Source organism: Haliotis rubra, unplaced genomic scaffold, assembly GCF_003918875.1.
Source record: "Haliotis rubra isolate DU_JTF1 unplaced genomic scaffold, ASM391887v1 Scf98, whole genome shotgun sequence".
NCBI classification, from domain to species: Eukaryota; Metazoa; Mollusca; class Gastropoda; order Lepetellida; family Haliotidae; genus Haliotis; species Haliotis rubra.
Window position 1 is genome coordinate 579,092 of NW_025767723.1, and position 23,675 is coordinate 602,766.

A 23,675-nucleotide genomic window follows, 5' to 3' on the forward strand; every position below is an offset into this window, starting at 1 on the left:
AGGGTATCATATATACCATGTTGCCGAGGATGGAGTTTAAAATCAACAGACTTGGCAACAAACTGCAAAATCTCTTGCCACTCAAATGAAAAAAAAAAATCCAAAAACATTTTCAGTGTTTTTTCATACACAGAAGAAAACAATCCCGAGATGTTTTTACAGCATTTTTCATATACAGTGACATTGCCATGGAAACTGCTTGTTTCAATTAAAAGATCTCCAGAGAATGTGCTTTTTTCATGACTGTGGGAAAAAATTGGAAGTGAGAAACACAAATCTGATAAGCTTATCGCCTATATGGCTTATATGTACGTATGAAATAAACCTGCCTTTGACAACATCAAAACAATTCTATTAATTTTGCGAGTTTTGAGCCCCCATGACACTAGAGTCTGTTATATAACAACACGAAATTAAAACCTCACTAAGGTCTCCAAAACAAGGTTGATTTCTGCCAATGTATTGCCACACATACATAACACTGTAGTAAATTACTGCATATCTGCATTTGATAACCTGTAATTATACTTAAAATCAAATTAAAATGCCAACCAATGTCTTTTTTATGTCATTAAATAAGCTGTATCAGAGGGGTTTATTGTTATTTGATTATCCAAAGTCAACGTAGGATACCATCATATATCAGTAGAAATCAACAAGAACTAGTATTATAGAGTGAGTGAGTGAGCATGGTTTTACGCTGCATTTAGCTATATTCCAGTAATATCAAGGAGGGGACCACCAGAAATGGGCTTCACACATTGTGAATTGAATTTGTGAATTCGATTCGGGAATCAAACCCGGGTCTTGAGCGTGAGAAGCAAACGCTTTAACCATGGACCGAGTAAGCATGTAGAGAATGATGGTAACTTACTTCTTTTATATTGGAAAACCTACTTGATAGAGGCACCAGCATCTGTGCTGAGATACTGTATTGATGGGATAAAGACACTGAAATACATTTGTCAATTATGCCTTCACTGCCACCAAAACCAAAAGCTACATAGAAATAATGCCTCCATAGAAGCATATTGACATTAAGATGATCAAAGCAATGCTAAACTACAGCATGCCAATTTAGACCAAATGTACACAATCCATTACCAAGAAAATGACAAAATAAGAATATGTTAGTATCTGACAGACCTTTTGTCAGAAAATGAATGAGAATACTTTGAGAGAGCATATACCTAATTCAACAGCCACTGAAAATCAACAAAATAAACACATCTCTATTTCTTGTCAATGGCCTCTTTTGATTGGGCAGACAAACATCTATTATCTTATCATCTGTGTGGAAATTGGTTTGGAGATGAATTAATACACCAGCTATCGGCAAGCTGTCACATTTTGTATATTTTGATTATTTAGATCAGAGACAGCGGATGCTGAATTACACATCCCATTGTTGGTTGACATGAAATGACATTCTGCATTTACTTTGAAATAGCGACTCCATTTCAATTACAAAATAAAATGACATATTCATTAAGTAGAAATGTAATTAGTATGTCAAAGCTTACACAGAGAATAAACAGGATGTTTCAATCAAGAACTTCCATACTGACTACATTGGAAAACTTTGTAAATGTATTTGTAACAGCAGATCATATTAACACATTCTGCTTTTTAACAATTTCAGAAATTGACACAATCCCATCTCCTTACCTTCTGTAACTGAACCTCTGTCCAATAGATTTGTTCCAGCAAATCGTCCTGAAAATTCATATCTGCATCTCTCTTCATACTGTAACAGGTGCCCCCTTATCTAATATGGTACATCTGATTGTTAGTTTCATTTGTGTAAACCATGGCAGTGACATCACGTAAACTCCATCACAACTCTCTTTCATAATACGTGTCACTTAATATTGTACATCCATCACTATTTCACTCCTTACAGTGTATAAAACTGCAATGACATAACTCCATCTTGTGTCTCTTGACAGTGTTCATCCAAGTAGCACCAGTTCCAAGCACTACACGCCACACCGATGACACACACCAATGACACACTTGGTTCTATTGGGTTATCAATTGTTTCCAACTCAGGGAAACATCTTGAAGCTATCTGCAACACAGTCCGGTGTCCATTTCATGTCAACTGTACTCAGTTTCACATCAATCCATGTCTATTTCAACTTAGCTGTACAACTACACTGAAGTGTGTGGCTGCTGAGGTTTCTACACAATTTTCTGCTTTCAGTTGCTGCTCTCCTTGAATTGTATGTGCTTAAAAATACAATGGATCCAAGTGGATCGACAATCAATTACAACACACAAAAAAAGAATTTGAAAAAGATACTGTACAGAAAACGACTGCTCTGTCATTGGTAAGCATCATCAACAAGTTTTATCAATACAGCTGCTATTTTTGGACATTCACATCATGTAAGGCTGTCAATGACATATTATTGTCATCGACAAATCCACATGACTTATAACAATCATGTACACTTCCAATTCAACACCACAAGTTCACCTCCATCAGAATCCAACTACAACTAACCCAGATGTATCACTAATGAAAAACTGATCCGGTAGACATATCAGCATCTGATTGTTTATATCACATCAGTTACACCTGAACTGTGGCAGCAGCGTGACGCATCAGATCTGGTTATTTCTGTCCTCAGCCTAAGAGCTGTACACAACTTCAACACCTTGATATACCATGTATCTATTGCTATAAATCACCCACCAGAAAATATACCATGTACCTGTCAATATATACGATGTATATACCACTAGGGAGATATCCAACGTATCTGTCAATACTCATCACCAGGTAGATACAGAATGTACCTGTCACGATATATGATGCATATACCACCAGGTAGATATAGAATGTATCTGACACAAGACACCTCCAGGTAGATACAGAATTGATTGTCACTATATTCCACCAGGTAGATATAGAATGTATCTGACACAAGACACCTCCAGGTAGATACAGAATTGATTGTCACTATATGCCACAAGGTAGATATGGAATGTACCTATCACAGTACACCAGTAGATATACCATGTACCTGTCACAAGACACCTCCAGGTAGATACAGAATTGATTGTCACTATATGCCACAAGGTAGATATGGAATGTACCTATCACAGTACACCACCAGGTAGATATACCATGTACCTGTCACAAGGCACCTCCAGGTAGATACAGAATTGATTGTCACTACATGCCACAAGGTAGATATGGAATGTACCTATCACAGTACACCACCAGGTAGATATACCATGTACCTGTCACAAGACACCTCCAGGTAGATAAAGAAATGATTGTCACTATATGCCACAAGGTAGATATGGAATGTACCTATCACAGTACACCACCAGGTAGATATACCATGTACCTGTCACAAGACACCTCCAGGTAGATACAGAAATGATTGTCACTATATGCCACAAGGTAGATATGGAATGTACCTATCACAGTACACCACCAGGTATATATACCATGTACCTGTCACAAGACACCACCAAATTTATATACTATGCATCTGTCACTGATAATACACCACCAGGTAGATACAGTATATATCTGTCACAGTAGATGCGGAAAGTATGGTACACAAATATTACCTGGACATCCAACACAACTTGGTTGCCATCATCTTATATATATAGAGAAGCAAGTTTGCCAGACACAAACATGTTATGAATGATGACCACACAGATGGTGGCAATTTACTGGAGAAGTTTCTTAAGGGCCTGATTAGAACCTGATTAACTTGTCTGTCAATCACAAAACCTGGACGAGGGTTTGTAACTGATTTCTTAAAGAGCATGTTGCTAGGCAACATAAATAATGAAATCACATTAAAGGCTCATAACACAAACTATGACACAATGACACAATAACCATTTGTGGATGTTAATCAAAGCCAAATACACAATATATTGACAGGTTAATGATTTGAAAAATGAATTTTAAAGAAAAGTCTTCCACTGAAACCAGTGTGATTCTAACCTGGCAATATGTCACCATTGATTTACAATAACTGCTTATATCTCCAGAAGTGAAATGTACGAAGTCGTGCTGATGGTGCAGGGTAGAGCAATGTACATCACATCACATCACAACACAACCATTAATATCAGCAGTCAGATGATAATTCACACCATTAACCTTTCGTTCCTGTGACAGGACATACACGTCGAAGATCTGGAGTCCTTTCATATATCTACAGTTTGACAATATACTATCATTGTGACTTGTACAACAATGGTCACAGATATTAAAATACCTTGAAATAAACAACTTATAATTAAAATAAAAACATCTTTGAAAACATATCATAAAATGTCACTAAAACTTTGTCGAGATTTTGATTCACACTAACATGTTTGTAAAACTATGCCCACTTTTCACCCATTCTATCTGCTAACTTATAGCCCTAGGATATGAGCACAGCCCCACACCGTGAAAATGTCATTGGCTAATCCCAAGGGGAATCAACTCCACCATGACAAATGTATGAAATCGGAACTTGTCAATTTCAGTGCCCATTTGAACTATGAAAGCGGAGACACAGTGTTTCATTGTGCTCATGACAGAAATGCTTTTGTTGTGCTACAGTAATTGAAACACTGATCTCAGCATCCATGAGGCTCACACATTTCAGGCCATATCATGCTGTAACTCCACACAGAGACCCATGCCAATTTCATCCAACGAACACAATAATTCTTGTGAATGTCCTCCGCACTTCTTGTCCAGTTCCAATCTACAGCACTGGGAGTCACCCAAACACTTTCCTCATAATCTTATGGTTTTGTCAATTTCATCCTGAAAATCAGCTTCACACATTTCTGTAACCACTGATGATTACTTCCTGGAACAGTTTAAATCCAATCAGAGTTTTCAATATTGATTATCAACACTTTCAAATCTTGCAATATACTCCACAGAGTACAAAAAGTTTCAACAAATGAGAATGTTGCCAATTCACAATTTACAAATGCAATAACTTGTGTATTTCAACGTCAGTTTTCTTGAGTAAACTCCAACCAGTGAACATGAATGCCATCTGCGGCTTTGGCAGTTGAGTTTGTGTAATAAACCCAGCTTCTTTATCGAAGATGGTCTGTGACGAGATAAGAACACAAGCAGACCGAACAGTTGAGTAAACCATGAGAGTAGAAGCCTGGATTCCACACGTCACAACACACGCCCTCCTATCCCCACCGATACGATCTGTACCTGGCTAAACTCTTCAAGTCAGTTCCATTTTTTTTTAGGTCTCTGAGCAACAAAAAGCTCTTTCCCTGAACAAATAGAATTTCTTGTTTCCATGTCAACTGTATCTGGGATTCATTTTGGCATAATACTTCATCAAATGATGCAGTGATTTATCATTTAGACAAAGAAGAAAATTTTCAGTTTGTCATTGAATTGAACAAAGATTAAAAAATCGTGGCATAAACATCATCATTTGTACAGAAAGACACAATAGGTATCATTGTGAAGAGTTTATATTCTCCTTTCATTGTAACTTTGATTGAAAACTCAGTAGGGCCAAAGGAGTATCAATATGGTCTGAAAGAACTCAACAATAAGTCTGGCCAGCAGGCAATGGCAGCCGACTTCAGCAGAGGCACATTCTTCATTTATAGTTATCAATTGCTGCAATGCTTTGTCTTTGTCAACCCCTCATAGTTCTTCTTTACCATACACACGTGACAAACAATCTGTCACTTTGAAAATACACAAAGCCATTTTAGAAAGTGGTCAAATGCAACATATGTTATATTTGGGATTACACTTTCTCAGTAAAGTACATATTCTAGTACTTTTTGGGTTGAGTCCCATCCGGGATTCGAACCCACACCCTCAGAGTCAGGCACCTAATCACCAGCACACAAAGTTTTTCATAGCTTTCGGCCATGGGCAGCCGTGCCAATTTACACTTATCAGAGGGGTACACAAAGTCCACAGTCTAGACTACCAGTTGTCCGACTTCCATTTTTGTGGAAGCCGCGGTGGCTAGAGCGGTCTAGGCGTCTGACTTTGTGTGCTGGCGATTAGGTGCCTGACTCTGAGGGTGTGGGTTCGAATCCCGGATGGGACTCAACCCAAAAAGTACTAGAATCTGTACTTTACTGAAAGTGTAATCCCAAATATAACATATGTTAAATCTGTCACTTCAACCAATTTCAAATGTTCTGTCAATCCTGAATTTTTCCACCTTTAGTGACCTTAAATAAAAACAACAACTTCTACAGTTGTCACCAAATCAGTATTCCATTTCTTCTTAACACTTAGTCTGCTGAAAATCTGTGTAAGAAACATATGCTTCAACTATTATCAGTTGCCTTGCAATTATTAATATTTCATGAAAACCAATCTGTTACGATGGTAGGGTATATTTCACATCGTGACTGACGCGTCCCATCCCATGGTTCTCATCTACCAGGCCGCAGGACACATCAAGTTTACAAATGTAACATAAAAAGTTTGACCACTGGATTCCCTTTGAATAAAAATGTCAAAAATCCATTCCATATTCCCCAGGGGGTAGTTTCTTGGAGCATTCTTTCACAAAGTAGTTTTCAAAGTTTAAATATACATTTTTGCCTTGATGACAGCCGCGTTTAGCCGTCTTGTTTGGCAGCTGTGTTTGGTAGTCCTGTATGGCAGTCAGGCATTGAAGTCTACAAGTCTCTTAGCCTGAGACAGGCACCACAGACTAACATGTCATCATTTAACCATTCCATTTTTCCTTGTGGTGAAACTTACATATTGAGCAACTGGGGAGTACAGGAAGTAATCCTAAATAGATCATGTCTTATAGCAGCTGTCGTGTCACTGGAGGTATGACTGATACTGAAACGATTTAATATTCCAGTGGGAATCAACAAGTATTCAAATGATTTAGAGTTCCTCATGAATCAATAGGTATTGAAATTACTTGATATTCCAATGTGAATCAACAAGATTTGAAATGAGTCAGTGTTCCTCATGAATCAATGGGTATTGAAATTATTTGATATTCCAATGTGAATCAACAAGTATTGAAATGAATCAATGTTCCTTATGAGTCAAAGAGGTCTTGAAACGTTTTAACATTCCAAAGTGAATCGACAGGTATGGAAATGATTTAATGTTCTATGTGCACAGATATGTAATTGAAATTTGAAAGACCATTTTCGAAAACTGAAACTTTGAAATGATGACACACACACACACACACACACACACACACACACACACACACACACACACACACACACATCAGTCAACAATTTCAATCCAATAAAAAATTAGAGACTATCCCAAAACAACAATATCATTCCCCATCCTCCAAAGCAATGCTACATCCATTCAACATCCATTTATACTTCAGTTAGAGTATATAGAGTTTATACTCTACATCCAGTACCATGTCCTCATGATCACAAGCTGATATCATTCTCCAAGCATGTCTACATCAAAGATCCCTCCAGCAAGAACACAACAACTAGACCCTCCAAGCAGAGTCGGTATATGTGTTCATCCACCAGTGTATTTCTTTCTTTCATTTAACAACAGGACCAGTCAAAGGTTGGCATCAGCCACAAGTTTTCTTCGTAAGGGAAGAGTTTTTCTCTTCAACAAGGGTTGTTTTGTAAATTTGCTAAATATTACTCTGTCAATCACAACCAAACAGATGTTTTTTTAGTGGTTTCACCTATGTCATGTGAAACAACTTTTCAGACAAGGTCACAATCTGTGAGATATCGGAGCCAGTTTCTTACCATGGAACTTGCACTGCCAATTATCTTCAGAAGAATTCAGGAATTTTTCTTGGACAAAAACACTCTGCCTGTCGTTCAAAGTTTTCACCAACTGTCAACAACACCATGGAACAGCCAGTGTTTCCTTGGTTTTGCCAGCCAGCACTTATCTGTAGCATGAGCTCTGCCACTTACCTCCAAGAAATTTGTGTAATCTAAAGACAAAGGGCAACCCCAACCCAAACAAAACCATAGTGTCTCTGCATGTTCTCATATATTGTATCAGTGATGCAATATGTACTTTAGATCATGCTTCATTATGTATGTTTTTTTGTATCAATACATGTGTCAAATATGTACAATGTACAATTCTTGTACTCCTGTTCAGGTTCCTACTTTTAACCCCACATGAGTGAGTGAGTGAGTATGTTTTTTTCCTGCTATTAGCAATATTCCAGCAATATCATGGCGGGGGACACCAGAAATGGGCTTCACACATTGTACCCATGTGGGGAATTGAACCCGGGTCGTCAGCGTGAAGAACGAATGCTTTAACCACCACCCCACCCCAACAAGAAGCCGCCATGCTGTGATACCACTGTAGCACTGCTAAAAGTGGTGTTAATATCGACTCAGTCACTCACTGTCCTTTGATGGTATTCTGAACAATACAATTTTTGTGTGTTCTATTTGACTAATGAGATTATTCAGCTCTGACTAATGTGATTAAATAAAATATTAAAGATGATCAAAATTAGCATAAAGTATAAAATGACCTTTCATAGAAAATGAATATTCAATATTTTAACCATTAATGCCAAAAGGAATCCAAACAGAGCTTCATCTTCATTTCTTTCTCATCACCATTAGAAATCGAGTCAGCATATCCCCCAATCTCAGCAAGCACCTGCTCTCAACCTGAATTTCATAATTCCTTGGCATCAATTCATGAGAGGGAAATATCTGACAGGCTTTAACATCAAGCTGGTGGGATCTCGAATGGTGAAATGTACAAGCAATCAACGTGAAATAGCCTCCACCTTGAGTGGTGTAAATGTACCTGGGTCTCTGAACTGGGCATATTAGTGACCGACATCAGATGTCTACCAGACATAAATATGATTATTGCTACAATAAATACATCACAGGATCATATGGAATACGGCTTTGAGATTCCGCTGTTGTTCCTGTGGGGAACTGAGGGTCAGAACAGATGGGTACCAGTGGACATATTCACTGATACAGCAGTTATTTTGCTGTGAAATAAATGAAGTGAATGTCTCTTAAAGAATGAAAACATGAAAAGGAAGTACTTCATGAAGTGAAAGTCTATGTCTAAATCATTATTATTGTCTCATTGAGAACAGTAAGTACCCGTGAAGATCCGGGTTAGAAATGGTCTTCAGGAAGCAATGCTTGTCGCAAGAGGTAGCTAACAGGATTGGGTGATCAGGCTCACTGACTTGGTTGACACATGTCATCGTATTCCAATACGAATTTTTTGTCACTTTCAGGGCATTTGGGCAAATGCATGAGGTTGCTTGTACTAGTTTGTGTTATAGCGCAAGTCAGTGACATACAATGCCATACATTTAACATGGAGCTTCACTTCAGCTAGGCAAATTATCCATCCATTACACCACTGAGGCACCTCAATATCAGAGGACTAGAATAGTGAGGGTGTCAGTTAGCGAGTGTCCAAAACCCAGAGTCACATGCGGTTCTTATGTTTACCACTCTGGAGTAACCTTCAAGCAAGGTATGGGGAACACTTGCACTTTTTAAGGTAATAATTATCTGTTTAAATTAATATTTCTAGAATAATATAAATAACAGTCTGGCGTCCTTAGACTGTCCGCTGGGGCGGTGGGCTAGTCTAATGGTTAAAGCGTTGGCTCATCACACCGAAGACCCGGGTTCAAATCCCCACATGGGTACAATGTGTGAAGCCCATTTCTGGTGTCCCCCGCCGTGATGTTGCTGGAATATTGCTAAAAGCGGCGTAAAACCAAACTCAGTCAGTCAGTCAGTTAGACTGTCCGCTTATCTAGACTTGCCTCTTTAAGGATAGAATTAGTATACATCCATGGGCTTAGCATTCAGTACAGCCTTGGAGCAAGGCTAGGTACAGTGGGGCTACTGAGTCCAAGCTGTTCAAGGGTTACATACAGGGTAGGTACCTTAGTTACTGACCAACTCTACCTAGTGGAAACCCTCCCACAGCTGGTCAGTGTGTTCTAGAGTACAGGACACCCATACAACATGTATAAACCCTGCAGGGCTTGGAGGAATTAACTGACATCTAATATTCGCTTTGATGCTGATACAACTGAAAACAGATTCAGCCCACAAACAGTGGCTTGTATGTCTGCATCGCCATGGAGACTAGGCATTGCAAGACCTGAACATGCATTTGGGCCTACTTGGAAAAACATGCGAAATCCATTGGTGAAGGTTAAATATGAAGTGTGTATAGCATGTTTCCGCCCAACAGGTTTGTTTAGCAGGTGATTTTTTTCAAAGAGGTTCCCATCAGTGTATGCATTGTAAGGTGTTAGATATAGGTACAAGTACCCCTCAGTGGAATATCACAAGGGAACAGTTCACAGAGACAGAGTTTGCGAACACTAGAATATTAACTAAACAGTATTTAATAACAGTTTCTCACTTAACATTGTAGAACCATGAATTTAGTTTGTTCTTGCAAGCACAGTTAAATATAATAAACAGCAATAATAAAATTAATATAACACTAATATGCACTGAGAGACACAAAGAGCAATGTATGGGTTAGCTGACTCTGATATTTGGCATACAGTGCAGTATTTGAATGACAAACGTTCCTACCAATTTAATTTTCCTTAGCAATACATAAGTCACTGATTGAATAATGGGATGACATTGGGTTGTGGGCTGACATATCCTCTGCTTGTCACATTATAATGGACAGTCTAAAAATCTGTAAATTAAGCCTTGCCACAAAGGTATGGTCTATTCAAAGAAATTATTTGAGTTAGCGAGTTGGCTTGTACTTCATTTTTAGCAGCATATCATTTCAAAGTACATCAGTGATGGTCTTGACACACTGTAACCATGTTGGGAAACAAACCTGGACCTCTGACCCCACAAGTGAACACTTTAATCAACGCTAACCCATCCCAGAGTCCCTAAGAGTGAGTGTAGTTTTACCCGCTTTTAGCAATATTCCAGCAATATCACGGCAGGGAACACCAGAGTGAGTGAGTGACACCAGAAATGGGCTTCACTTTTAGCATTGTTCCAGCAATATCACAGTGGGGACACAGACCCAGGGGCTTCACACATGTACCCATGTGGGAAATCGAACTCTTTAACCACTAGGCTACCCACTAGGCTACCCCAACCCCACTTTGATTGGTTTTAGGTCCCTATGAAGATATAGATGCAATATAGTCCCATTGTTTATGTCTCTCATACACAGGAACTGGCTGGATGAACAACATGAGTAAATTGGATGAAAAACTGAATTAATGAAATTTTCACTCTGAAACAGCATGGTTACGCACATAATTCTGAATTGCAATGGCGTGAAAATGTTTCCACTTCATGACTCATTCTAATTAATTTCCCATGTTCAAGGAACTGGATGATGAAAACATGTGTATATTTCATAGTTATGATCATCGCCATGGTGACATACGCACCAGGATGTCGGTTTATCAAATCCTGTAAGTGTACTGTACTTGATGAACTCCCATCATTAGCTGATACCACTAATGACAAGCCAACACTGTAATGACTGAAACTGACTACAGAATTATAGGTTTTGTTTGATTATGGCATGTTGTGCAACAAAACACTGCTTCAGGCTAACACACATCCCTGATGAAGTGCAGTGATTCAATATGCCAAAAATGATTGAAAGCTTTTTGTGTTTCATATTGGTGACAGGAGTTTCAGGTGTGCAAAGCCACAAAGAATTGTTATTTCAATTTCATAGAGAAGCTTTTTAAATAATCTCTGTTTGAGTCTTCACATGTATACAACCAATGCCATTTTCTGTGTCGTTGGTGTCTCATCAAATAAAAGTGTCCTTACAATTTGAAAACAAATTTAAATAATCTTTTCATAAAATATAACATTCATGTCATTCCTATTATTAAAATTACTATTTCATCTAAATGTCCAGAAGCACCAGGTTGACATATTTTGCAATAAACAGTCTTCAGTCTTCAGCAAGCTTGTGTGATGTGACATTGACAGCTTGTTAAATACAATATTGACAAACTTTATGGAACAACTTTGTTTATTTCGTGAGTAAGACGTTTCAATATAGACTCTTGTACCGTTGATAAAATACATTTCATCTTCCTCATAACCTCCCTTAATATTTGCATACTACTAGTCTATTTTATATATAGTCAATCACTGAACCCATGAATCAAAAGAAGAGTCTGTAAAATTTCTGGAATAACACTCTTTGTTTCAGGTACTACCTGATACTAAACTGAGCCAGGGATTATGTCAGTTGACAGTCCTGGGAGGTTGAGTTCAAATCCCTTAATATCCCTTGTATCCAAGCTGAAAATGATGACACTTATTAATCTAACTGTCAGTTTAATGTTTGTCCCAATACACCAAGTTATTTCCAGAATTTCCCATGTGGCACAGACCTGGAAACGGAACGGTGGAACATACTCCCCCTGTGAACACTGGAATACAGACATAACCTTTAACACATGTAAACGACACTGAGACTCGGGACAAGAGCTAACAGCAGTCATCTGATACTGGCAGGACATTACAACCAAGTTCCACTTAATATTTACTATTTCAGTATTATGTAAATGTCAATGTTATCTGGGTCTTCAAAACAACAGGTTAATGCTTATACACAGCTATAGACGAAGCGTCCTCACATGGATGATGACATTTTCACAAAAGACAAACGTATAGTATATCTATGCATATAGACAAACATTGACGTTCTTTTCACAGCTGGATCTTGAAATACCAAGGTAATTGTCTGTGAATGTCAAACTTTCTGAATTATTGATTTCCACGTTTAACGCAGTAATTCACTTAGTCCAAAACTGAACAGAAAAGTCAATTCCTCATTTCTATTTACAAAAGTTGATGTTCAACTTCATGTGAACCTCAGGTTGTTGAAACCTCAGTAAATGTGACCTCCAGATGATATGTCCTTGAGTCAATTTGACCTCAAGACCCAGAGGACTATTTGACAAACCAATGTGACCTCCAGTTGACATAACCTCAAGTCAATGTGACTTCCAGTTGACATGACCTCAAGTCAATGTGACCTCCAGTTGGTATGACCTTAAGTCAATGTGACCTCCATTTGATATCTCAATTTAATGTGACCTCCAATAGGTAGGACCTCAAAAGTCAATGTGACCTCCAGTTGATATCTCAATTTAATGCAACCTCCAGTTGGTATGACCTCAAGTCAATGTGACTTCCAGTTGGTATGACATCAAGTCAATTTGACCTCCAGTTGGTATGATCTCAAGTCAATGTGACCTCCAGTTGATATCACCTGAAGTCAATGTGACCTCCAGTTGATATCACCTGAAGTCAATGTGACCTCCAGTTGGTATGACCTCAAGTCAATGTGACCTCCAGTTGATATGAGCCCATGTCAATGGGACCCAAGAACCTTCAGGTTGATGTGACCTCCAGCTGATGTGACAACTTTGGTGACTTTCTTAACCTCCAGCAAGTGTACCCACGCATTTGCTGGACAGTCAGGTGATAAATCCAACTAAAGAGAAGAAGAAGTACTCACCCTAAACTGCTCCAAGTATTCGCTACAAAGTTCCTCATTTTCTCGAACTTCCTCTTTGGCAGTCTCGTCCGCAAGCCGCACGAAGCTGTGTTCCATCCCTTGTAGCCAGGCGATGAACTCCTCCATGGACGTGTCGAACTGCTGCAGAGAGTTATGGTTGTCCTGCAGTGCCTTCCAGTTATTGGTCAGTCTGAAACACAATCCAGTCTCAAATCATTCACATAAAACTAAACCTCCAGTCATGATCATGAATCCATTAACAAATGGTCTTGAGGCACCATACATCCCCAGACAACCAAGCAACTATTTGTTTGTTTTTGACAGAAAATATAATAAGTCTAGTGCCAAGGTAAAACACATGTGAAGCCAATTTCCAGTCTTGATGTTGATGCTGCAACAAAGACTATGTATCTCAGAGAACTGGGTAATCAGCGGACTGCAATACCTCCTGAAACTCATCCAACTGATGTGGGCAACTGCACCAGTGATTTTGGTGTGACTAGCAAGTGCTCCAACCACATGTCAATCCCTGGCATCTTAGTTGCCTCAGATAACTGTATGAAAGAAATGGGATGAAACCTATACAAAACTTGTCTAGTTTCACAAACAAATAACACAAACTTTACCCAGAAAGTTAGTTTTCATAAGACAGTTGAGACAATGACAATATATTGAAATGTGTTGAAGTGGTTCTGGAAATAAACAAGTTCCAGGAAACAAGAGTTGAAACAGAAGCTGCAGAGGAACAATACCTCTAAAAGGAGGGCTTTCCTCCAAACTGTGCATTTCCCCATCTCTATGATTCAGGACATTAATTGCCTTGTGTACCACCTCGGTGGACTAGTAGACAGAGTGTCAGCTTGGAGACAAGGTGAGTGGTGCAAACCCTGACTGTATCAAGAAAATGATGGAACTTGTTACCTTGCTTAGCATTTGGCATTGTGGGATAAAATCAGAAATGGCTGATCAGGTGAGATGCGCTGCAGCAAGGTATTTCAGTGGGCTAGAACTGTTAAACCTTCAAGTGTTCGAACTAGTACAAGCAACCCGACTGACAACCCACTCACACCCACACCTGTACCATGTTGCTGTGCAGACAAACTTCTTCAATGTGATGTGAAGCCCAATTTCAACTCAGTGTCATTAATTGTTTGGCTGACACACATCACATCATTACAGAGTGAGTGAGTGAGTATGGTTTTACGCCGCTTTTAGCAATATTCCAGCAATATCACGGCGGGGGACACCAGAAATAGGCTTAACACACTGTACCCATGTGGGGAATCGAACCCGGGTCTTCAGCGTGAGGAGCGGACGCTTTAACCATTAGGCTACCCCACGGCCCCACATCATTACAGACAAAAAGGGGGAATTTATGGGAACTGTATAAATTTTGCAGCAGCCTAGTTTCCCTTGAACAACCATCCTGACTTAACCACCCTTTGTGATAATGTCCTCCTCCTCAGAGACAGCTGAAACATACTCCATATCTGAGTACCACTCGCTCAGGAAGAAACCTGGCATGACATGAATACCACAGGTCAATTTGAATCCATATCTATAATTTAATCAATATCCCGACATGAATAATTGATACAAATGAACTCCTGCACATGACAAGCTGAACCCTTGATAGTCCTCCATTACTGTTTACTCTGAAGCTCCTTCTAAGTCAGTTCCTGTATCTTGTTGGGACGGCTAGAGGTCAACCCTGGGTTTATAATTTGTTTCTCAGATTTCTTTACACCATACATGTTGGTATTTGGTTGATAGTGAGTGAGTGAATGAGTTTAGATTGCTGCTTTTAGCAATATTCCAGTAATATCACGGCGGGGGACACCAGAAATGGGCTTCACACATTGTACCCGGTCTTTGGTGTCATAAGCGACCACTTTAACCGTTAGGCTACTCAACTGCCCCATTTGGTTGATAGAAGTCATTCAACTTCTTCATTATTACAAAAACAATTCAAGTCAACCAACATTTGAAACAGCCAGAGTAATCTCCCTTTCTGCTATCAACTCAAACAATTAAATAGCAGCTGATGGACAAACATTGATGGACAAACTTATCTTCATATTAAATCAGTTGTCATCAAGGCTGTTCACTAATGAGTCAATGAATGAGAGTGGTTTAATAGTCTGTCTAATTTATGACACCAGACACACTTCGAAATGTGAATACACAATTATCATCGAACAGCATTGAGAAACCTGTGACTTTATGCCATGATATATGTCATATGAACAAATGTGGAAATTAATGAAAAATTCATAAATTGTCAAACATCTTTAGTTCTTATGAGCAGTGACATTTTATTACTAAATGTGACAAGCAAGTTTTTTGGCTGAGATGTAGGAAGGCTAAGCATACAATACGATTTGTTATTCGAATCAGTACTCAGAAATATTCCAGTCTTACGACAATAGCTTAAATATCAAGGACTCTTGACCTGACAATCCAGTGATTGATATTATGAGTGAGTGAGTAAGTGAGTGAGTTTGGTTTTACGCCTCTTTTAGCAATATTCCAGCAATATCACGGCGGGTGACACCAGAAATGAGCTTCACACATTTTGCCCATATGGGGAATCGAACCCGGGTATTCGATTTAACCACTAGGCTACGCCACCGCCCGATTGATATAATAAGCACTATTGGAACCTTCAGGGTACACTTACATGATGTCAACCAACCTACCAAGCATGCTCCTCATTCAGTAGGTTCTTCAACCAGCATTGGCCCTTGGAGACCTATTAATACCTGGTGCAACATCCCTTGGCTAGTTATGGCCAGTTCCTAATTCCCCCAGTGCCTAGTGTACCAGTACTTCAGCAGTCCTAATGTGATCGTTTCTCATTGTAAATCAATGTTTACCTATCAGCACTAAGAGCAACATGATGGCTGAAGCCCATTCTGGGTATTCATGTTTCCTTCCAATGATCTCGCGATCACTGAAACCATTCCCATCATGTATCTATAAAACAACCCAAATTTTGCTACTTTTTATAAACAATTATAAGTTTCTTTCGACACTTTTCTAACAAAATAATTACAGAGTTGACAATTATTAGGAAGCTATTTAATCAAATAGTATTTCTTTAAGATCTGAAAAAGGATAATGAATAAAGAGATGATTTGCTTCAGAATGTATTTCACAGTTTTCCCACACGATGCATGCCTTTCAAGCTGAACAAAATGAAACCTTTTTCTCTCTTGCATAGCTGTTGACAAATGTTTGCTGACAATCAGTGACTTTCAAACAGAACATTGCCATCCATCAGCATGGACTGATAATTACAAGAAATCAGCTTATAAAAGGAACTGTACAGAAAGCTCCTCTAACATGAACATCCATCACTGTCCAACTTGAAACTGATGAAAACTGCATAAATTGTCAAACATCTTCAGATCTTGTGAACAGTGATATGTTTTTACAAGGAACAAACACTGTCAAGGTTCTGGGAACACCATGTAGGTGCCTACAAAGATCATATACACAGCTCTGTGATGATTAATCCCTGTGTTATGCTATGATATCAGCTGCCATGCCTCCTGTGGTAGCTGACATTGTGATGACCTTTTTGTCTGTTGGTGCCCAGTCAGAACATGGTTTGGTCACTCAGATGTGTCCCAGACATCCCACATCACAAACAAAGAGATATTTGAGAGGCTGACATGACAAATTTCATCATCAAAGTGCAACTTGGTCTATGTTTTTGTCACATTTTATGAAAAGCTAAAGCAAAACTATTGAGATCTGGGCACTGTTCCCTCACAAAAAGTCTATCCATGCCTCTGCTCCCACATACCTACCCCACATCTCAACCCAACACAGTGTATCTTCTACCCAACATCAACTGACGTCTGTTGGTCACTAGATCACAGCACCTCCATCTTCCCTCCAACATAGTGTATCACTCCTCCACCACACATTCCCACCCCTCATCCAATTATGTCTGCTACTGGCAGCATCACCCTCCAACACAGTCCCTTTGTCTTCTATCCCACCTAACTACCGCACATCCATTGATGTTTGCAAGCGGATAACACCACTTCCCTCCCAATCAGTCCAGGTCTCCCCTGCCCCACTTAACTAAGTACCCAAAATCCATTGCCGTCTGCTAGTGGCCACACAACCTGCCTGCTACACAGTCCATCAATCTTCTACCCCACCTACTTACCCCACCTCCACAGCCATCCTACTCACCCCACATCCATCGCCGTCTGCTAGCTGACAGACCACCTGCCTGCTACACAGACTGTCTCTCTTCTACCCCACCTACTTACCCCACATCCATTGCCGTCTGCTAGCTGACAGACCACCTGCCTGCTACACAGACTGTCTCTCTTCTACCCACCCACTACTTACCCCACATCCATCTCCGTCTGCTAGCTGACAGACCACCTGCCTGCTACACAGACTGTCTCTCTTCTACCCCACCTACTTACCCCACATCCATTGCCTCTGCTAGCTGACAGACCACCTGCCTGCTACACAGACTGTCTCTCTTCTACCCCACCTACTTACCCCACATCCATCGCCATGCTCTGCTGGCTGACAGACCACCAGCCTGCTACACAGACTGTCTCTCTTCTACCCCACACCTACTTACCCACATCCATCGCCCGCCTGCTAGCTGACAGACCACCTGCCTGCTACACAGACTGTCTCTCTTCTACCCCACCTACTTACCCCACATCCATCGCCGTCTGCTAGCTGACAGACCACCTGCCTGCTACACAGTCTGTCACTCTTCTACCCCACCCACTAACCCCACATCCATTGGCGTCTGCTAGCTGACACACCACCTGCCTGCTACACAGTCCATCACTCTTCTACCCCACCTACTTACCCCACATCCATCGCCGTCTGCTAGCTGACAGACCACCTGCCTGCTACACAGTCCATCACTCTTCTACCCCCCACATCCATTGGCGTCTGCTAGCTGACACACCACCTGCCTGCTACACAGTCCATCAATCTTCTACCCCACCTACTTACCCCACATCCATTGCCTTCTGCTAGCTGACAGACCACCTGCCTGCTACACAGACTGTCACTCTTCTACCCCACCCACTAACCCCACATCCATTGCCGTCTGCTAGCTGACACACCACCTGCCTGCTACACAGTCCATCACTCTTCTATCCCACCTACTTACCCCACATCCATTGCCTTCTGCTAGCTGACAGACCACCTGCCTGCTACACAGACTGTCACTCTTCTACCCCACCCACTAACCCCACATCCATTGCCGTCTGCTAGCTGACACACCACCTGCCTGCTACACAGTCCATCACTACTTCTACCCCACCTACTTACCCCACATCCATTTCTGTCTGCTAGCTGACAGACCACCTGCCTGCTACACTGACTGTCTCTCTTCTACCCCCAACATCCATTAGCGTCTGCTAGCTGACATACCACCTGCTTGCTACACAGTCTGTCTCTCTTCTACCCCACCCACTAACCCTCCATCCACTGCTGTCTGCTAGCTGACACACCACCTGCTTGCTACACAGTCTGTCTCTCTTCTACCCCACCTACTTACCCCACATCCATTGCCTACTAGCTGACACACCACCTGCCTGCTATCTGTCTCTCTTCTATTCCACCTTTACCCCACATCCATTGCCGTCTGCTAGCTGACAGACCACCTGCATGCTACACAGTCCATCACTCTTCTATCCCACCTACTTACCCCACATCCATTGCAGTCTGCTAGCTGACACACCACCAGCCTGCTACTCAGTCTGTCTCTCTTCTATCCCACCTACTTACCCCACATCCATTGCCGTCTGCTAGCTGACAGACCACCTGCCTGCTACACAGACTGTCTCTCTTCTACCCCACCTACTTACCCCACATCCATTGCCGTCTGCTAGCTGACACACCACCTGCCTGCTACACAGTCTGTCACTCTTCTATCCCACCTACTTACCCCACATCCATTGCCGTCTGCTAGCTGACACACCACCTGCCTGCTACACAGTCTGTCTCTCTTCTATCCCACCTACTTACCCCACATCCATTGCCGTCTGCTAGCTGACACACCACCTGCATGCTACACAGTCCATCACTCTTCTATCCCACCTACTTACCCCACATCCATTGCAGTCTGCTAGCTGACACACCACCAGCCTGCTACTCAGTCTGTCTCTCTTCTATCCCACCTACTTACTCCTATTACATCCATTGCTGCCTCACAGCTGACAGACCACCTGCCTGCTACACAGACTGTCTCTCTTCTACCCCACCTACTTACCCTCCTACATCCATTGCCTTCTGCATAGCTGACACCACCACCTGCCTTGCTACACAGACTGTCACTCTTCTACCCCACCCCACTTCTACCCCACATCCATTGCCGCTTCCCCGCTAGCTAGCTGACAGACCACTGCCTGCTACACAGACTGTCTCTTTCTACCCCACCTACTTACCCCCACATCCATTGCCGCCTGCTAGCTGACACCCACCACCTGCTCCACAGTCCATCACTTCTACTCCCACCCACTTACTCCCACATCCATTGTCGTCTACTAGCTGACACACCACCTGCCTGCTACACAGTCTGTCACTCTCTTCTATCCCACCTACTTACCTTCACATCCATATTGCCGCCTGCTAGCTGACACACCACCTGCCTGCTACACACAACTGTCTCTCTTCTATCCCACCTACTTACTCCCCACACCATTGCCGTCTGCTATTGCTACTGTTACCTACTGACACACCACCTGCTGCTTAGCTACACAGTGCTGGACTGTCTCTCTTCTACCCACCTCACTTTCCTCCCCCATCCATTGCCTCCTGCTAGCTGACAGACCACCTGCCTGGCACACAGACTGTCTCTCTTTCCTACCCTCCCACCTACTAACCCACATCCATTTGCCGTTCTGCTAGCTGGGACACCACCTCTGCCTGCTAAGCACAGACTGTCACTTTTCTCTTCTACCCCACCCACTAACCCCATCCATTGCCGTCTGCTAGCTGACAGCGCACCACCTTCCTGCTACACAGACTGTCTCTTTCTACCTCTACATCCATTGGCGCCTGCTAGCTGACACACCACCTGCCTGCTACACAGCTCATTCTCTTCTGTCCTACCCCACCATCACCTGCCACATCCATTGCGTCAGCTGGCTGACACACCACCTGCCTGCTACACAGTCTGTCTCTTCTATCCCCATTGCTCCCCACACATCCATTACCGCTCTGCTGACACACCACCTGCTTGCTACACAGTCTGTCTCTCTCTTCACCCAACTACTTACCCTTCTACATCCATTGCCGCCTGCTAGCTGACACACCACCTGCATGCTACACAGTCCATCACTCTTCTATCCCACTCCACACTTACCCACATCCATTGCAGTCTGCTAGCCGACACACCACCAGCCTGCTACTCAGTCTGTCTCTCTTCTACCCCACCTACTTACCCCACATCCATTGCCGTCTGCTAGCTGACACACCACCTGCATGCTACACAGTCCATCACTCTTCTATCCCACCTACTTACCCCACATCCATCGCCGCCTGCTAGCTGACAGACCACCTGCCTGCTACACAGACTGTCTCTCTTCTACCCCACCCTGCTTACCCACATCCATTGCCTTCTGCTAGCTGACACACCACCTGCCTGCCACTGCATAGACTGTCACTCTTCTACCCCACCTACTTACTCCCACATCCATTGCTGTGGCTGGACACACCACCTGCCTGCTACACACAGTCTGTCTCTCTTCTACCCACCTCCATTACCTTTACATCCATTGCCCGTCTGCTAGCTGACACACAACCTGCATGCTACACAAAGTCCATCACTCTTCTATCCCACCTACTTACCCCCACATCCATTGCCGCCTGCTACACAGTCTGTCTCTTCTGTACCTGCTACATCCCCACCTGCTTGTCCACACTGGCTGACACACACCACCTGCCTGCTACTGTAGTCTGTCTCTCTCTACCCCCCACCCTACTTACCCTTACATCCATTGCCGTCTGCTAGCTGACACACCACCTGCCTTGCTACACAGACTGTCTCTCTTCTATCCCACCTACTTACCCCACATCCATTGCCGTCCTGCTAGCTGACACACCACCTGCCTGCTACACAGACTGTCTCTCTTCTATCCCACCTACTTGCCCTATCCATTGCCATGACACACCACCTGCCTGCTACACAGACTGTCTCTCTTCTATCCCACCTGCTTACCCCAACATCCATTGCGGTCCTGCTGCTGACACCACCACCTGCTTCGCTCTACAGTCCATCACTGACACACCCTTCTACCCACCTACTTGCCATCCATTGCCAGTCTGCTAGCTGACACACCACCAGCCTGCTACACAGTCTGTCACTCTTCTATCCCACCTACTTACCCCACATCCATTGCCGTCTGCTAGCTGACACACCACCTGCCTGCTACACAGACTGTCTCTCTTCTACCCCACCTACTTACCCCACATCCATTGCCGTCTGCTAGCTGACACACCACCTGCCTGCTACACAGACTGTCTCTCTTCTACCCCACCTACTTACCCCACATCCATTGCCGTCTGCTAGCTGACACACCACCTGCCTGCTACACAGTCCATCACTCTTCTACCCCACCTACTTACCCCACATCCATTGCCGCCTGCTAGCTGACACACCACCTGCCTGCTACACAGACTGTCTCTCTTCTACCCCACCTACTTACCCTACAACCACTGCAATCTGCTGGAGCTAACTCTTCACTCAAGGACCCATCTATCCATTGTGCATGTTCTATCTCACTGTGCACTGCCAGAATGTGCATCCGACCTTGGGCTGATCTCTCACTACATCTAAAGCCCACAAATTAGCACTACGAGGACAGGATGAGCATCAAATCACGAAACACACTCCACCTACCGTTTTGTGTGGGAACTTTGGAGTGCAGTTAGTCTCTACACACTGACGCAAGTCAGCCTGTATCATACACGTTTGATACAGATATACGATGTATTCATACAATCTGTAACTCTCATACTACAAGGAAATCCCGTTTCAAAAGGCAGAAGCAATAAATCATGCTACCTGCTCTCTCATTATAATACTAAAAAATGTCAGAACAAAGGTCCCGAGAAGCTAATTCACATAGTATGCAGGTCTAAGATAAAGTAGAGCTAATCCACAAAGAGCATAGTAAAGTATACTCCATGTGTTTACCCCAGGAACACCACACACCACATGTGACATTTCTACCATGGCTGCCTGGCACCTACCTGGCTTGAATGTACATGCATGTGGGGTCGTGTTGACCTTACGCATGTGCGTGGCATGTCACCGGCATGTTATGACAGCTGACCCTGGAGAATGTTACACAATGTTTCCCTGCCTGGCGAAGATGTGGACTTGGCAGGTGTTTGTTGTGGCTAGTAGTCTGGATTGGATGTCACTTAATGAAGACCATGATGGTATGCTAGCACCTTTCATCACTGAGGTAACAGCGTCTTACAAGAGATATACTACTCTAAATTAGTTAAGGAACACCCAAACTGGAAGGCTGTGTTGCAATACATACTAGCTATGACAGGCTGACTAGTCATATACTGACTGACTGACTGAGTTTAGTTTTACGCTGCTTTTAGCAATATTTCAGCAACATCACGGCGGGGAACACCAGAAATGGGCTTCACACATTGTGCCCATGTGGGGAATCGAACCCGGATCTTTGGCGTGACAAGCCAACGCTTTAACCACTAGGCTACCCCGCCGCCCCAACTAGTCATATACAAAATGTGGGAATATTGCTGATTGCATTAAACAACAAACACACACACATTTGGTTTGACACTAAGTAATGTCAGTGTGGAGAGTGTGGCTATACAAACTAGAGCTGATATTCAAGTTCCAACATGTGAGGGGAACAAGTAATGGGCTAGACATTGTTCCAGTGCTTGTTGCCACAACTATCTGAGCACTAGTTACTATGGAAACTGTGAGTGAGTGAGTTTGGTTTTACGCTGCTTTTAGCAATATTCCAGCAATATCATGGCGGGGGACACCAGAAATGGGCTTCAGACATTGTACCCGTGTGGGGAATCGAAGCTGGGTCTTTGGCATCATGAGCGAACACTTTAACCACTAGGTTACCTCACCGCCCTGTGTAAACAAGGATGCCATGACACTTTACTA

The 23,675-nt window shown here is 42.4% G+C and overlaps 1 protein-coding gene across 1 annotated transcript in view; it reads right to left on the minus strand.

The window, feature by feature from the left end:
* Positions 1-23,675, minus strand: part of LOC124265473 (dystrophin-like) — a 199,136-nt gene that overhangs the window by 126,530 nt on the left and 48,931 nt on the right. The window contains 1 exon segment of the mRNA XM_046700270.1: positions 13,511-13,700. Coding sequence (XP_046556226.1) covers positions 13,511-13,700 — 190 coding nt within the window.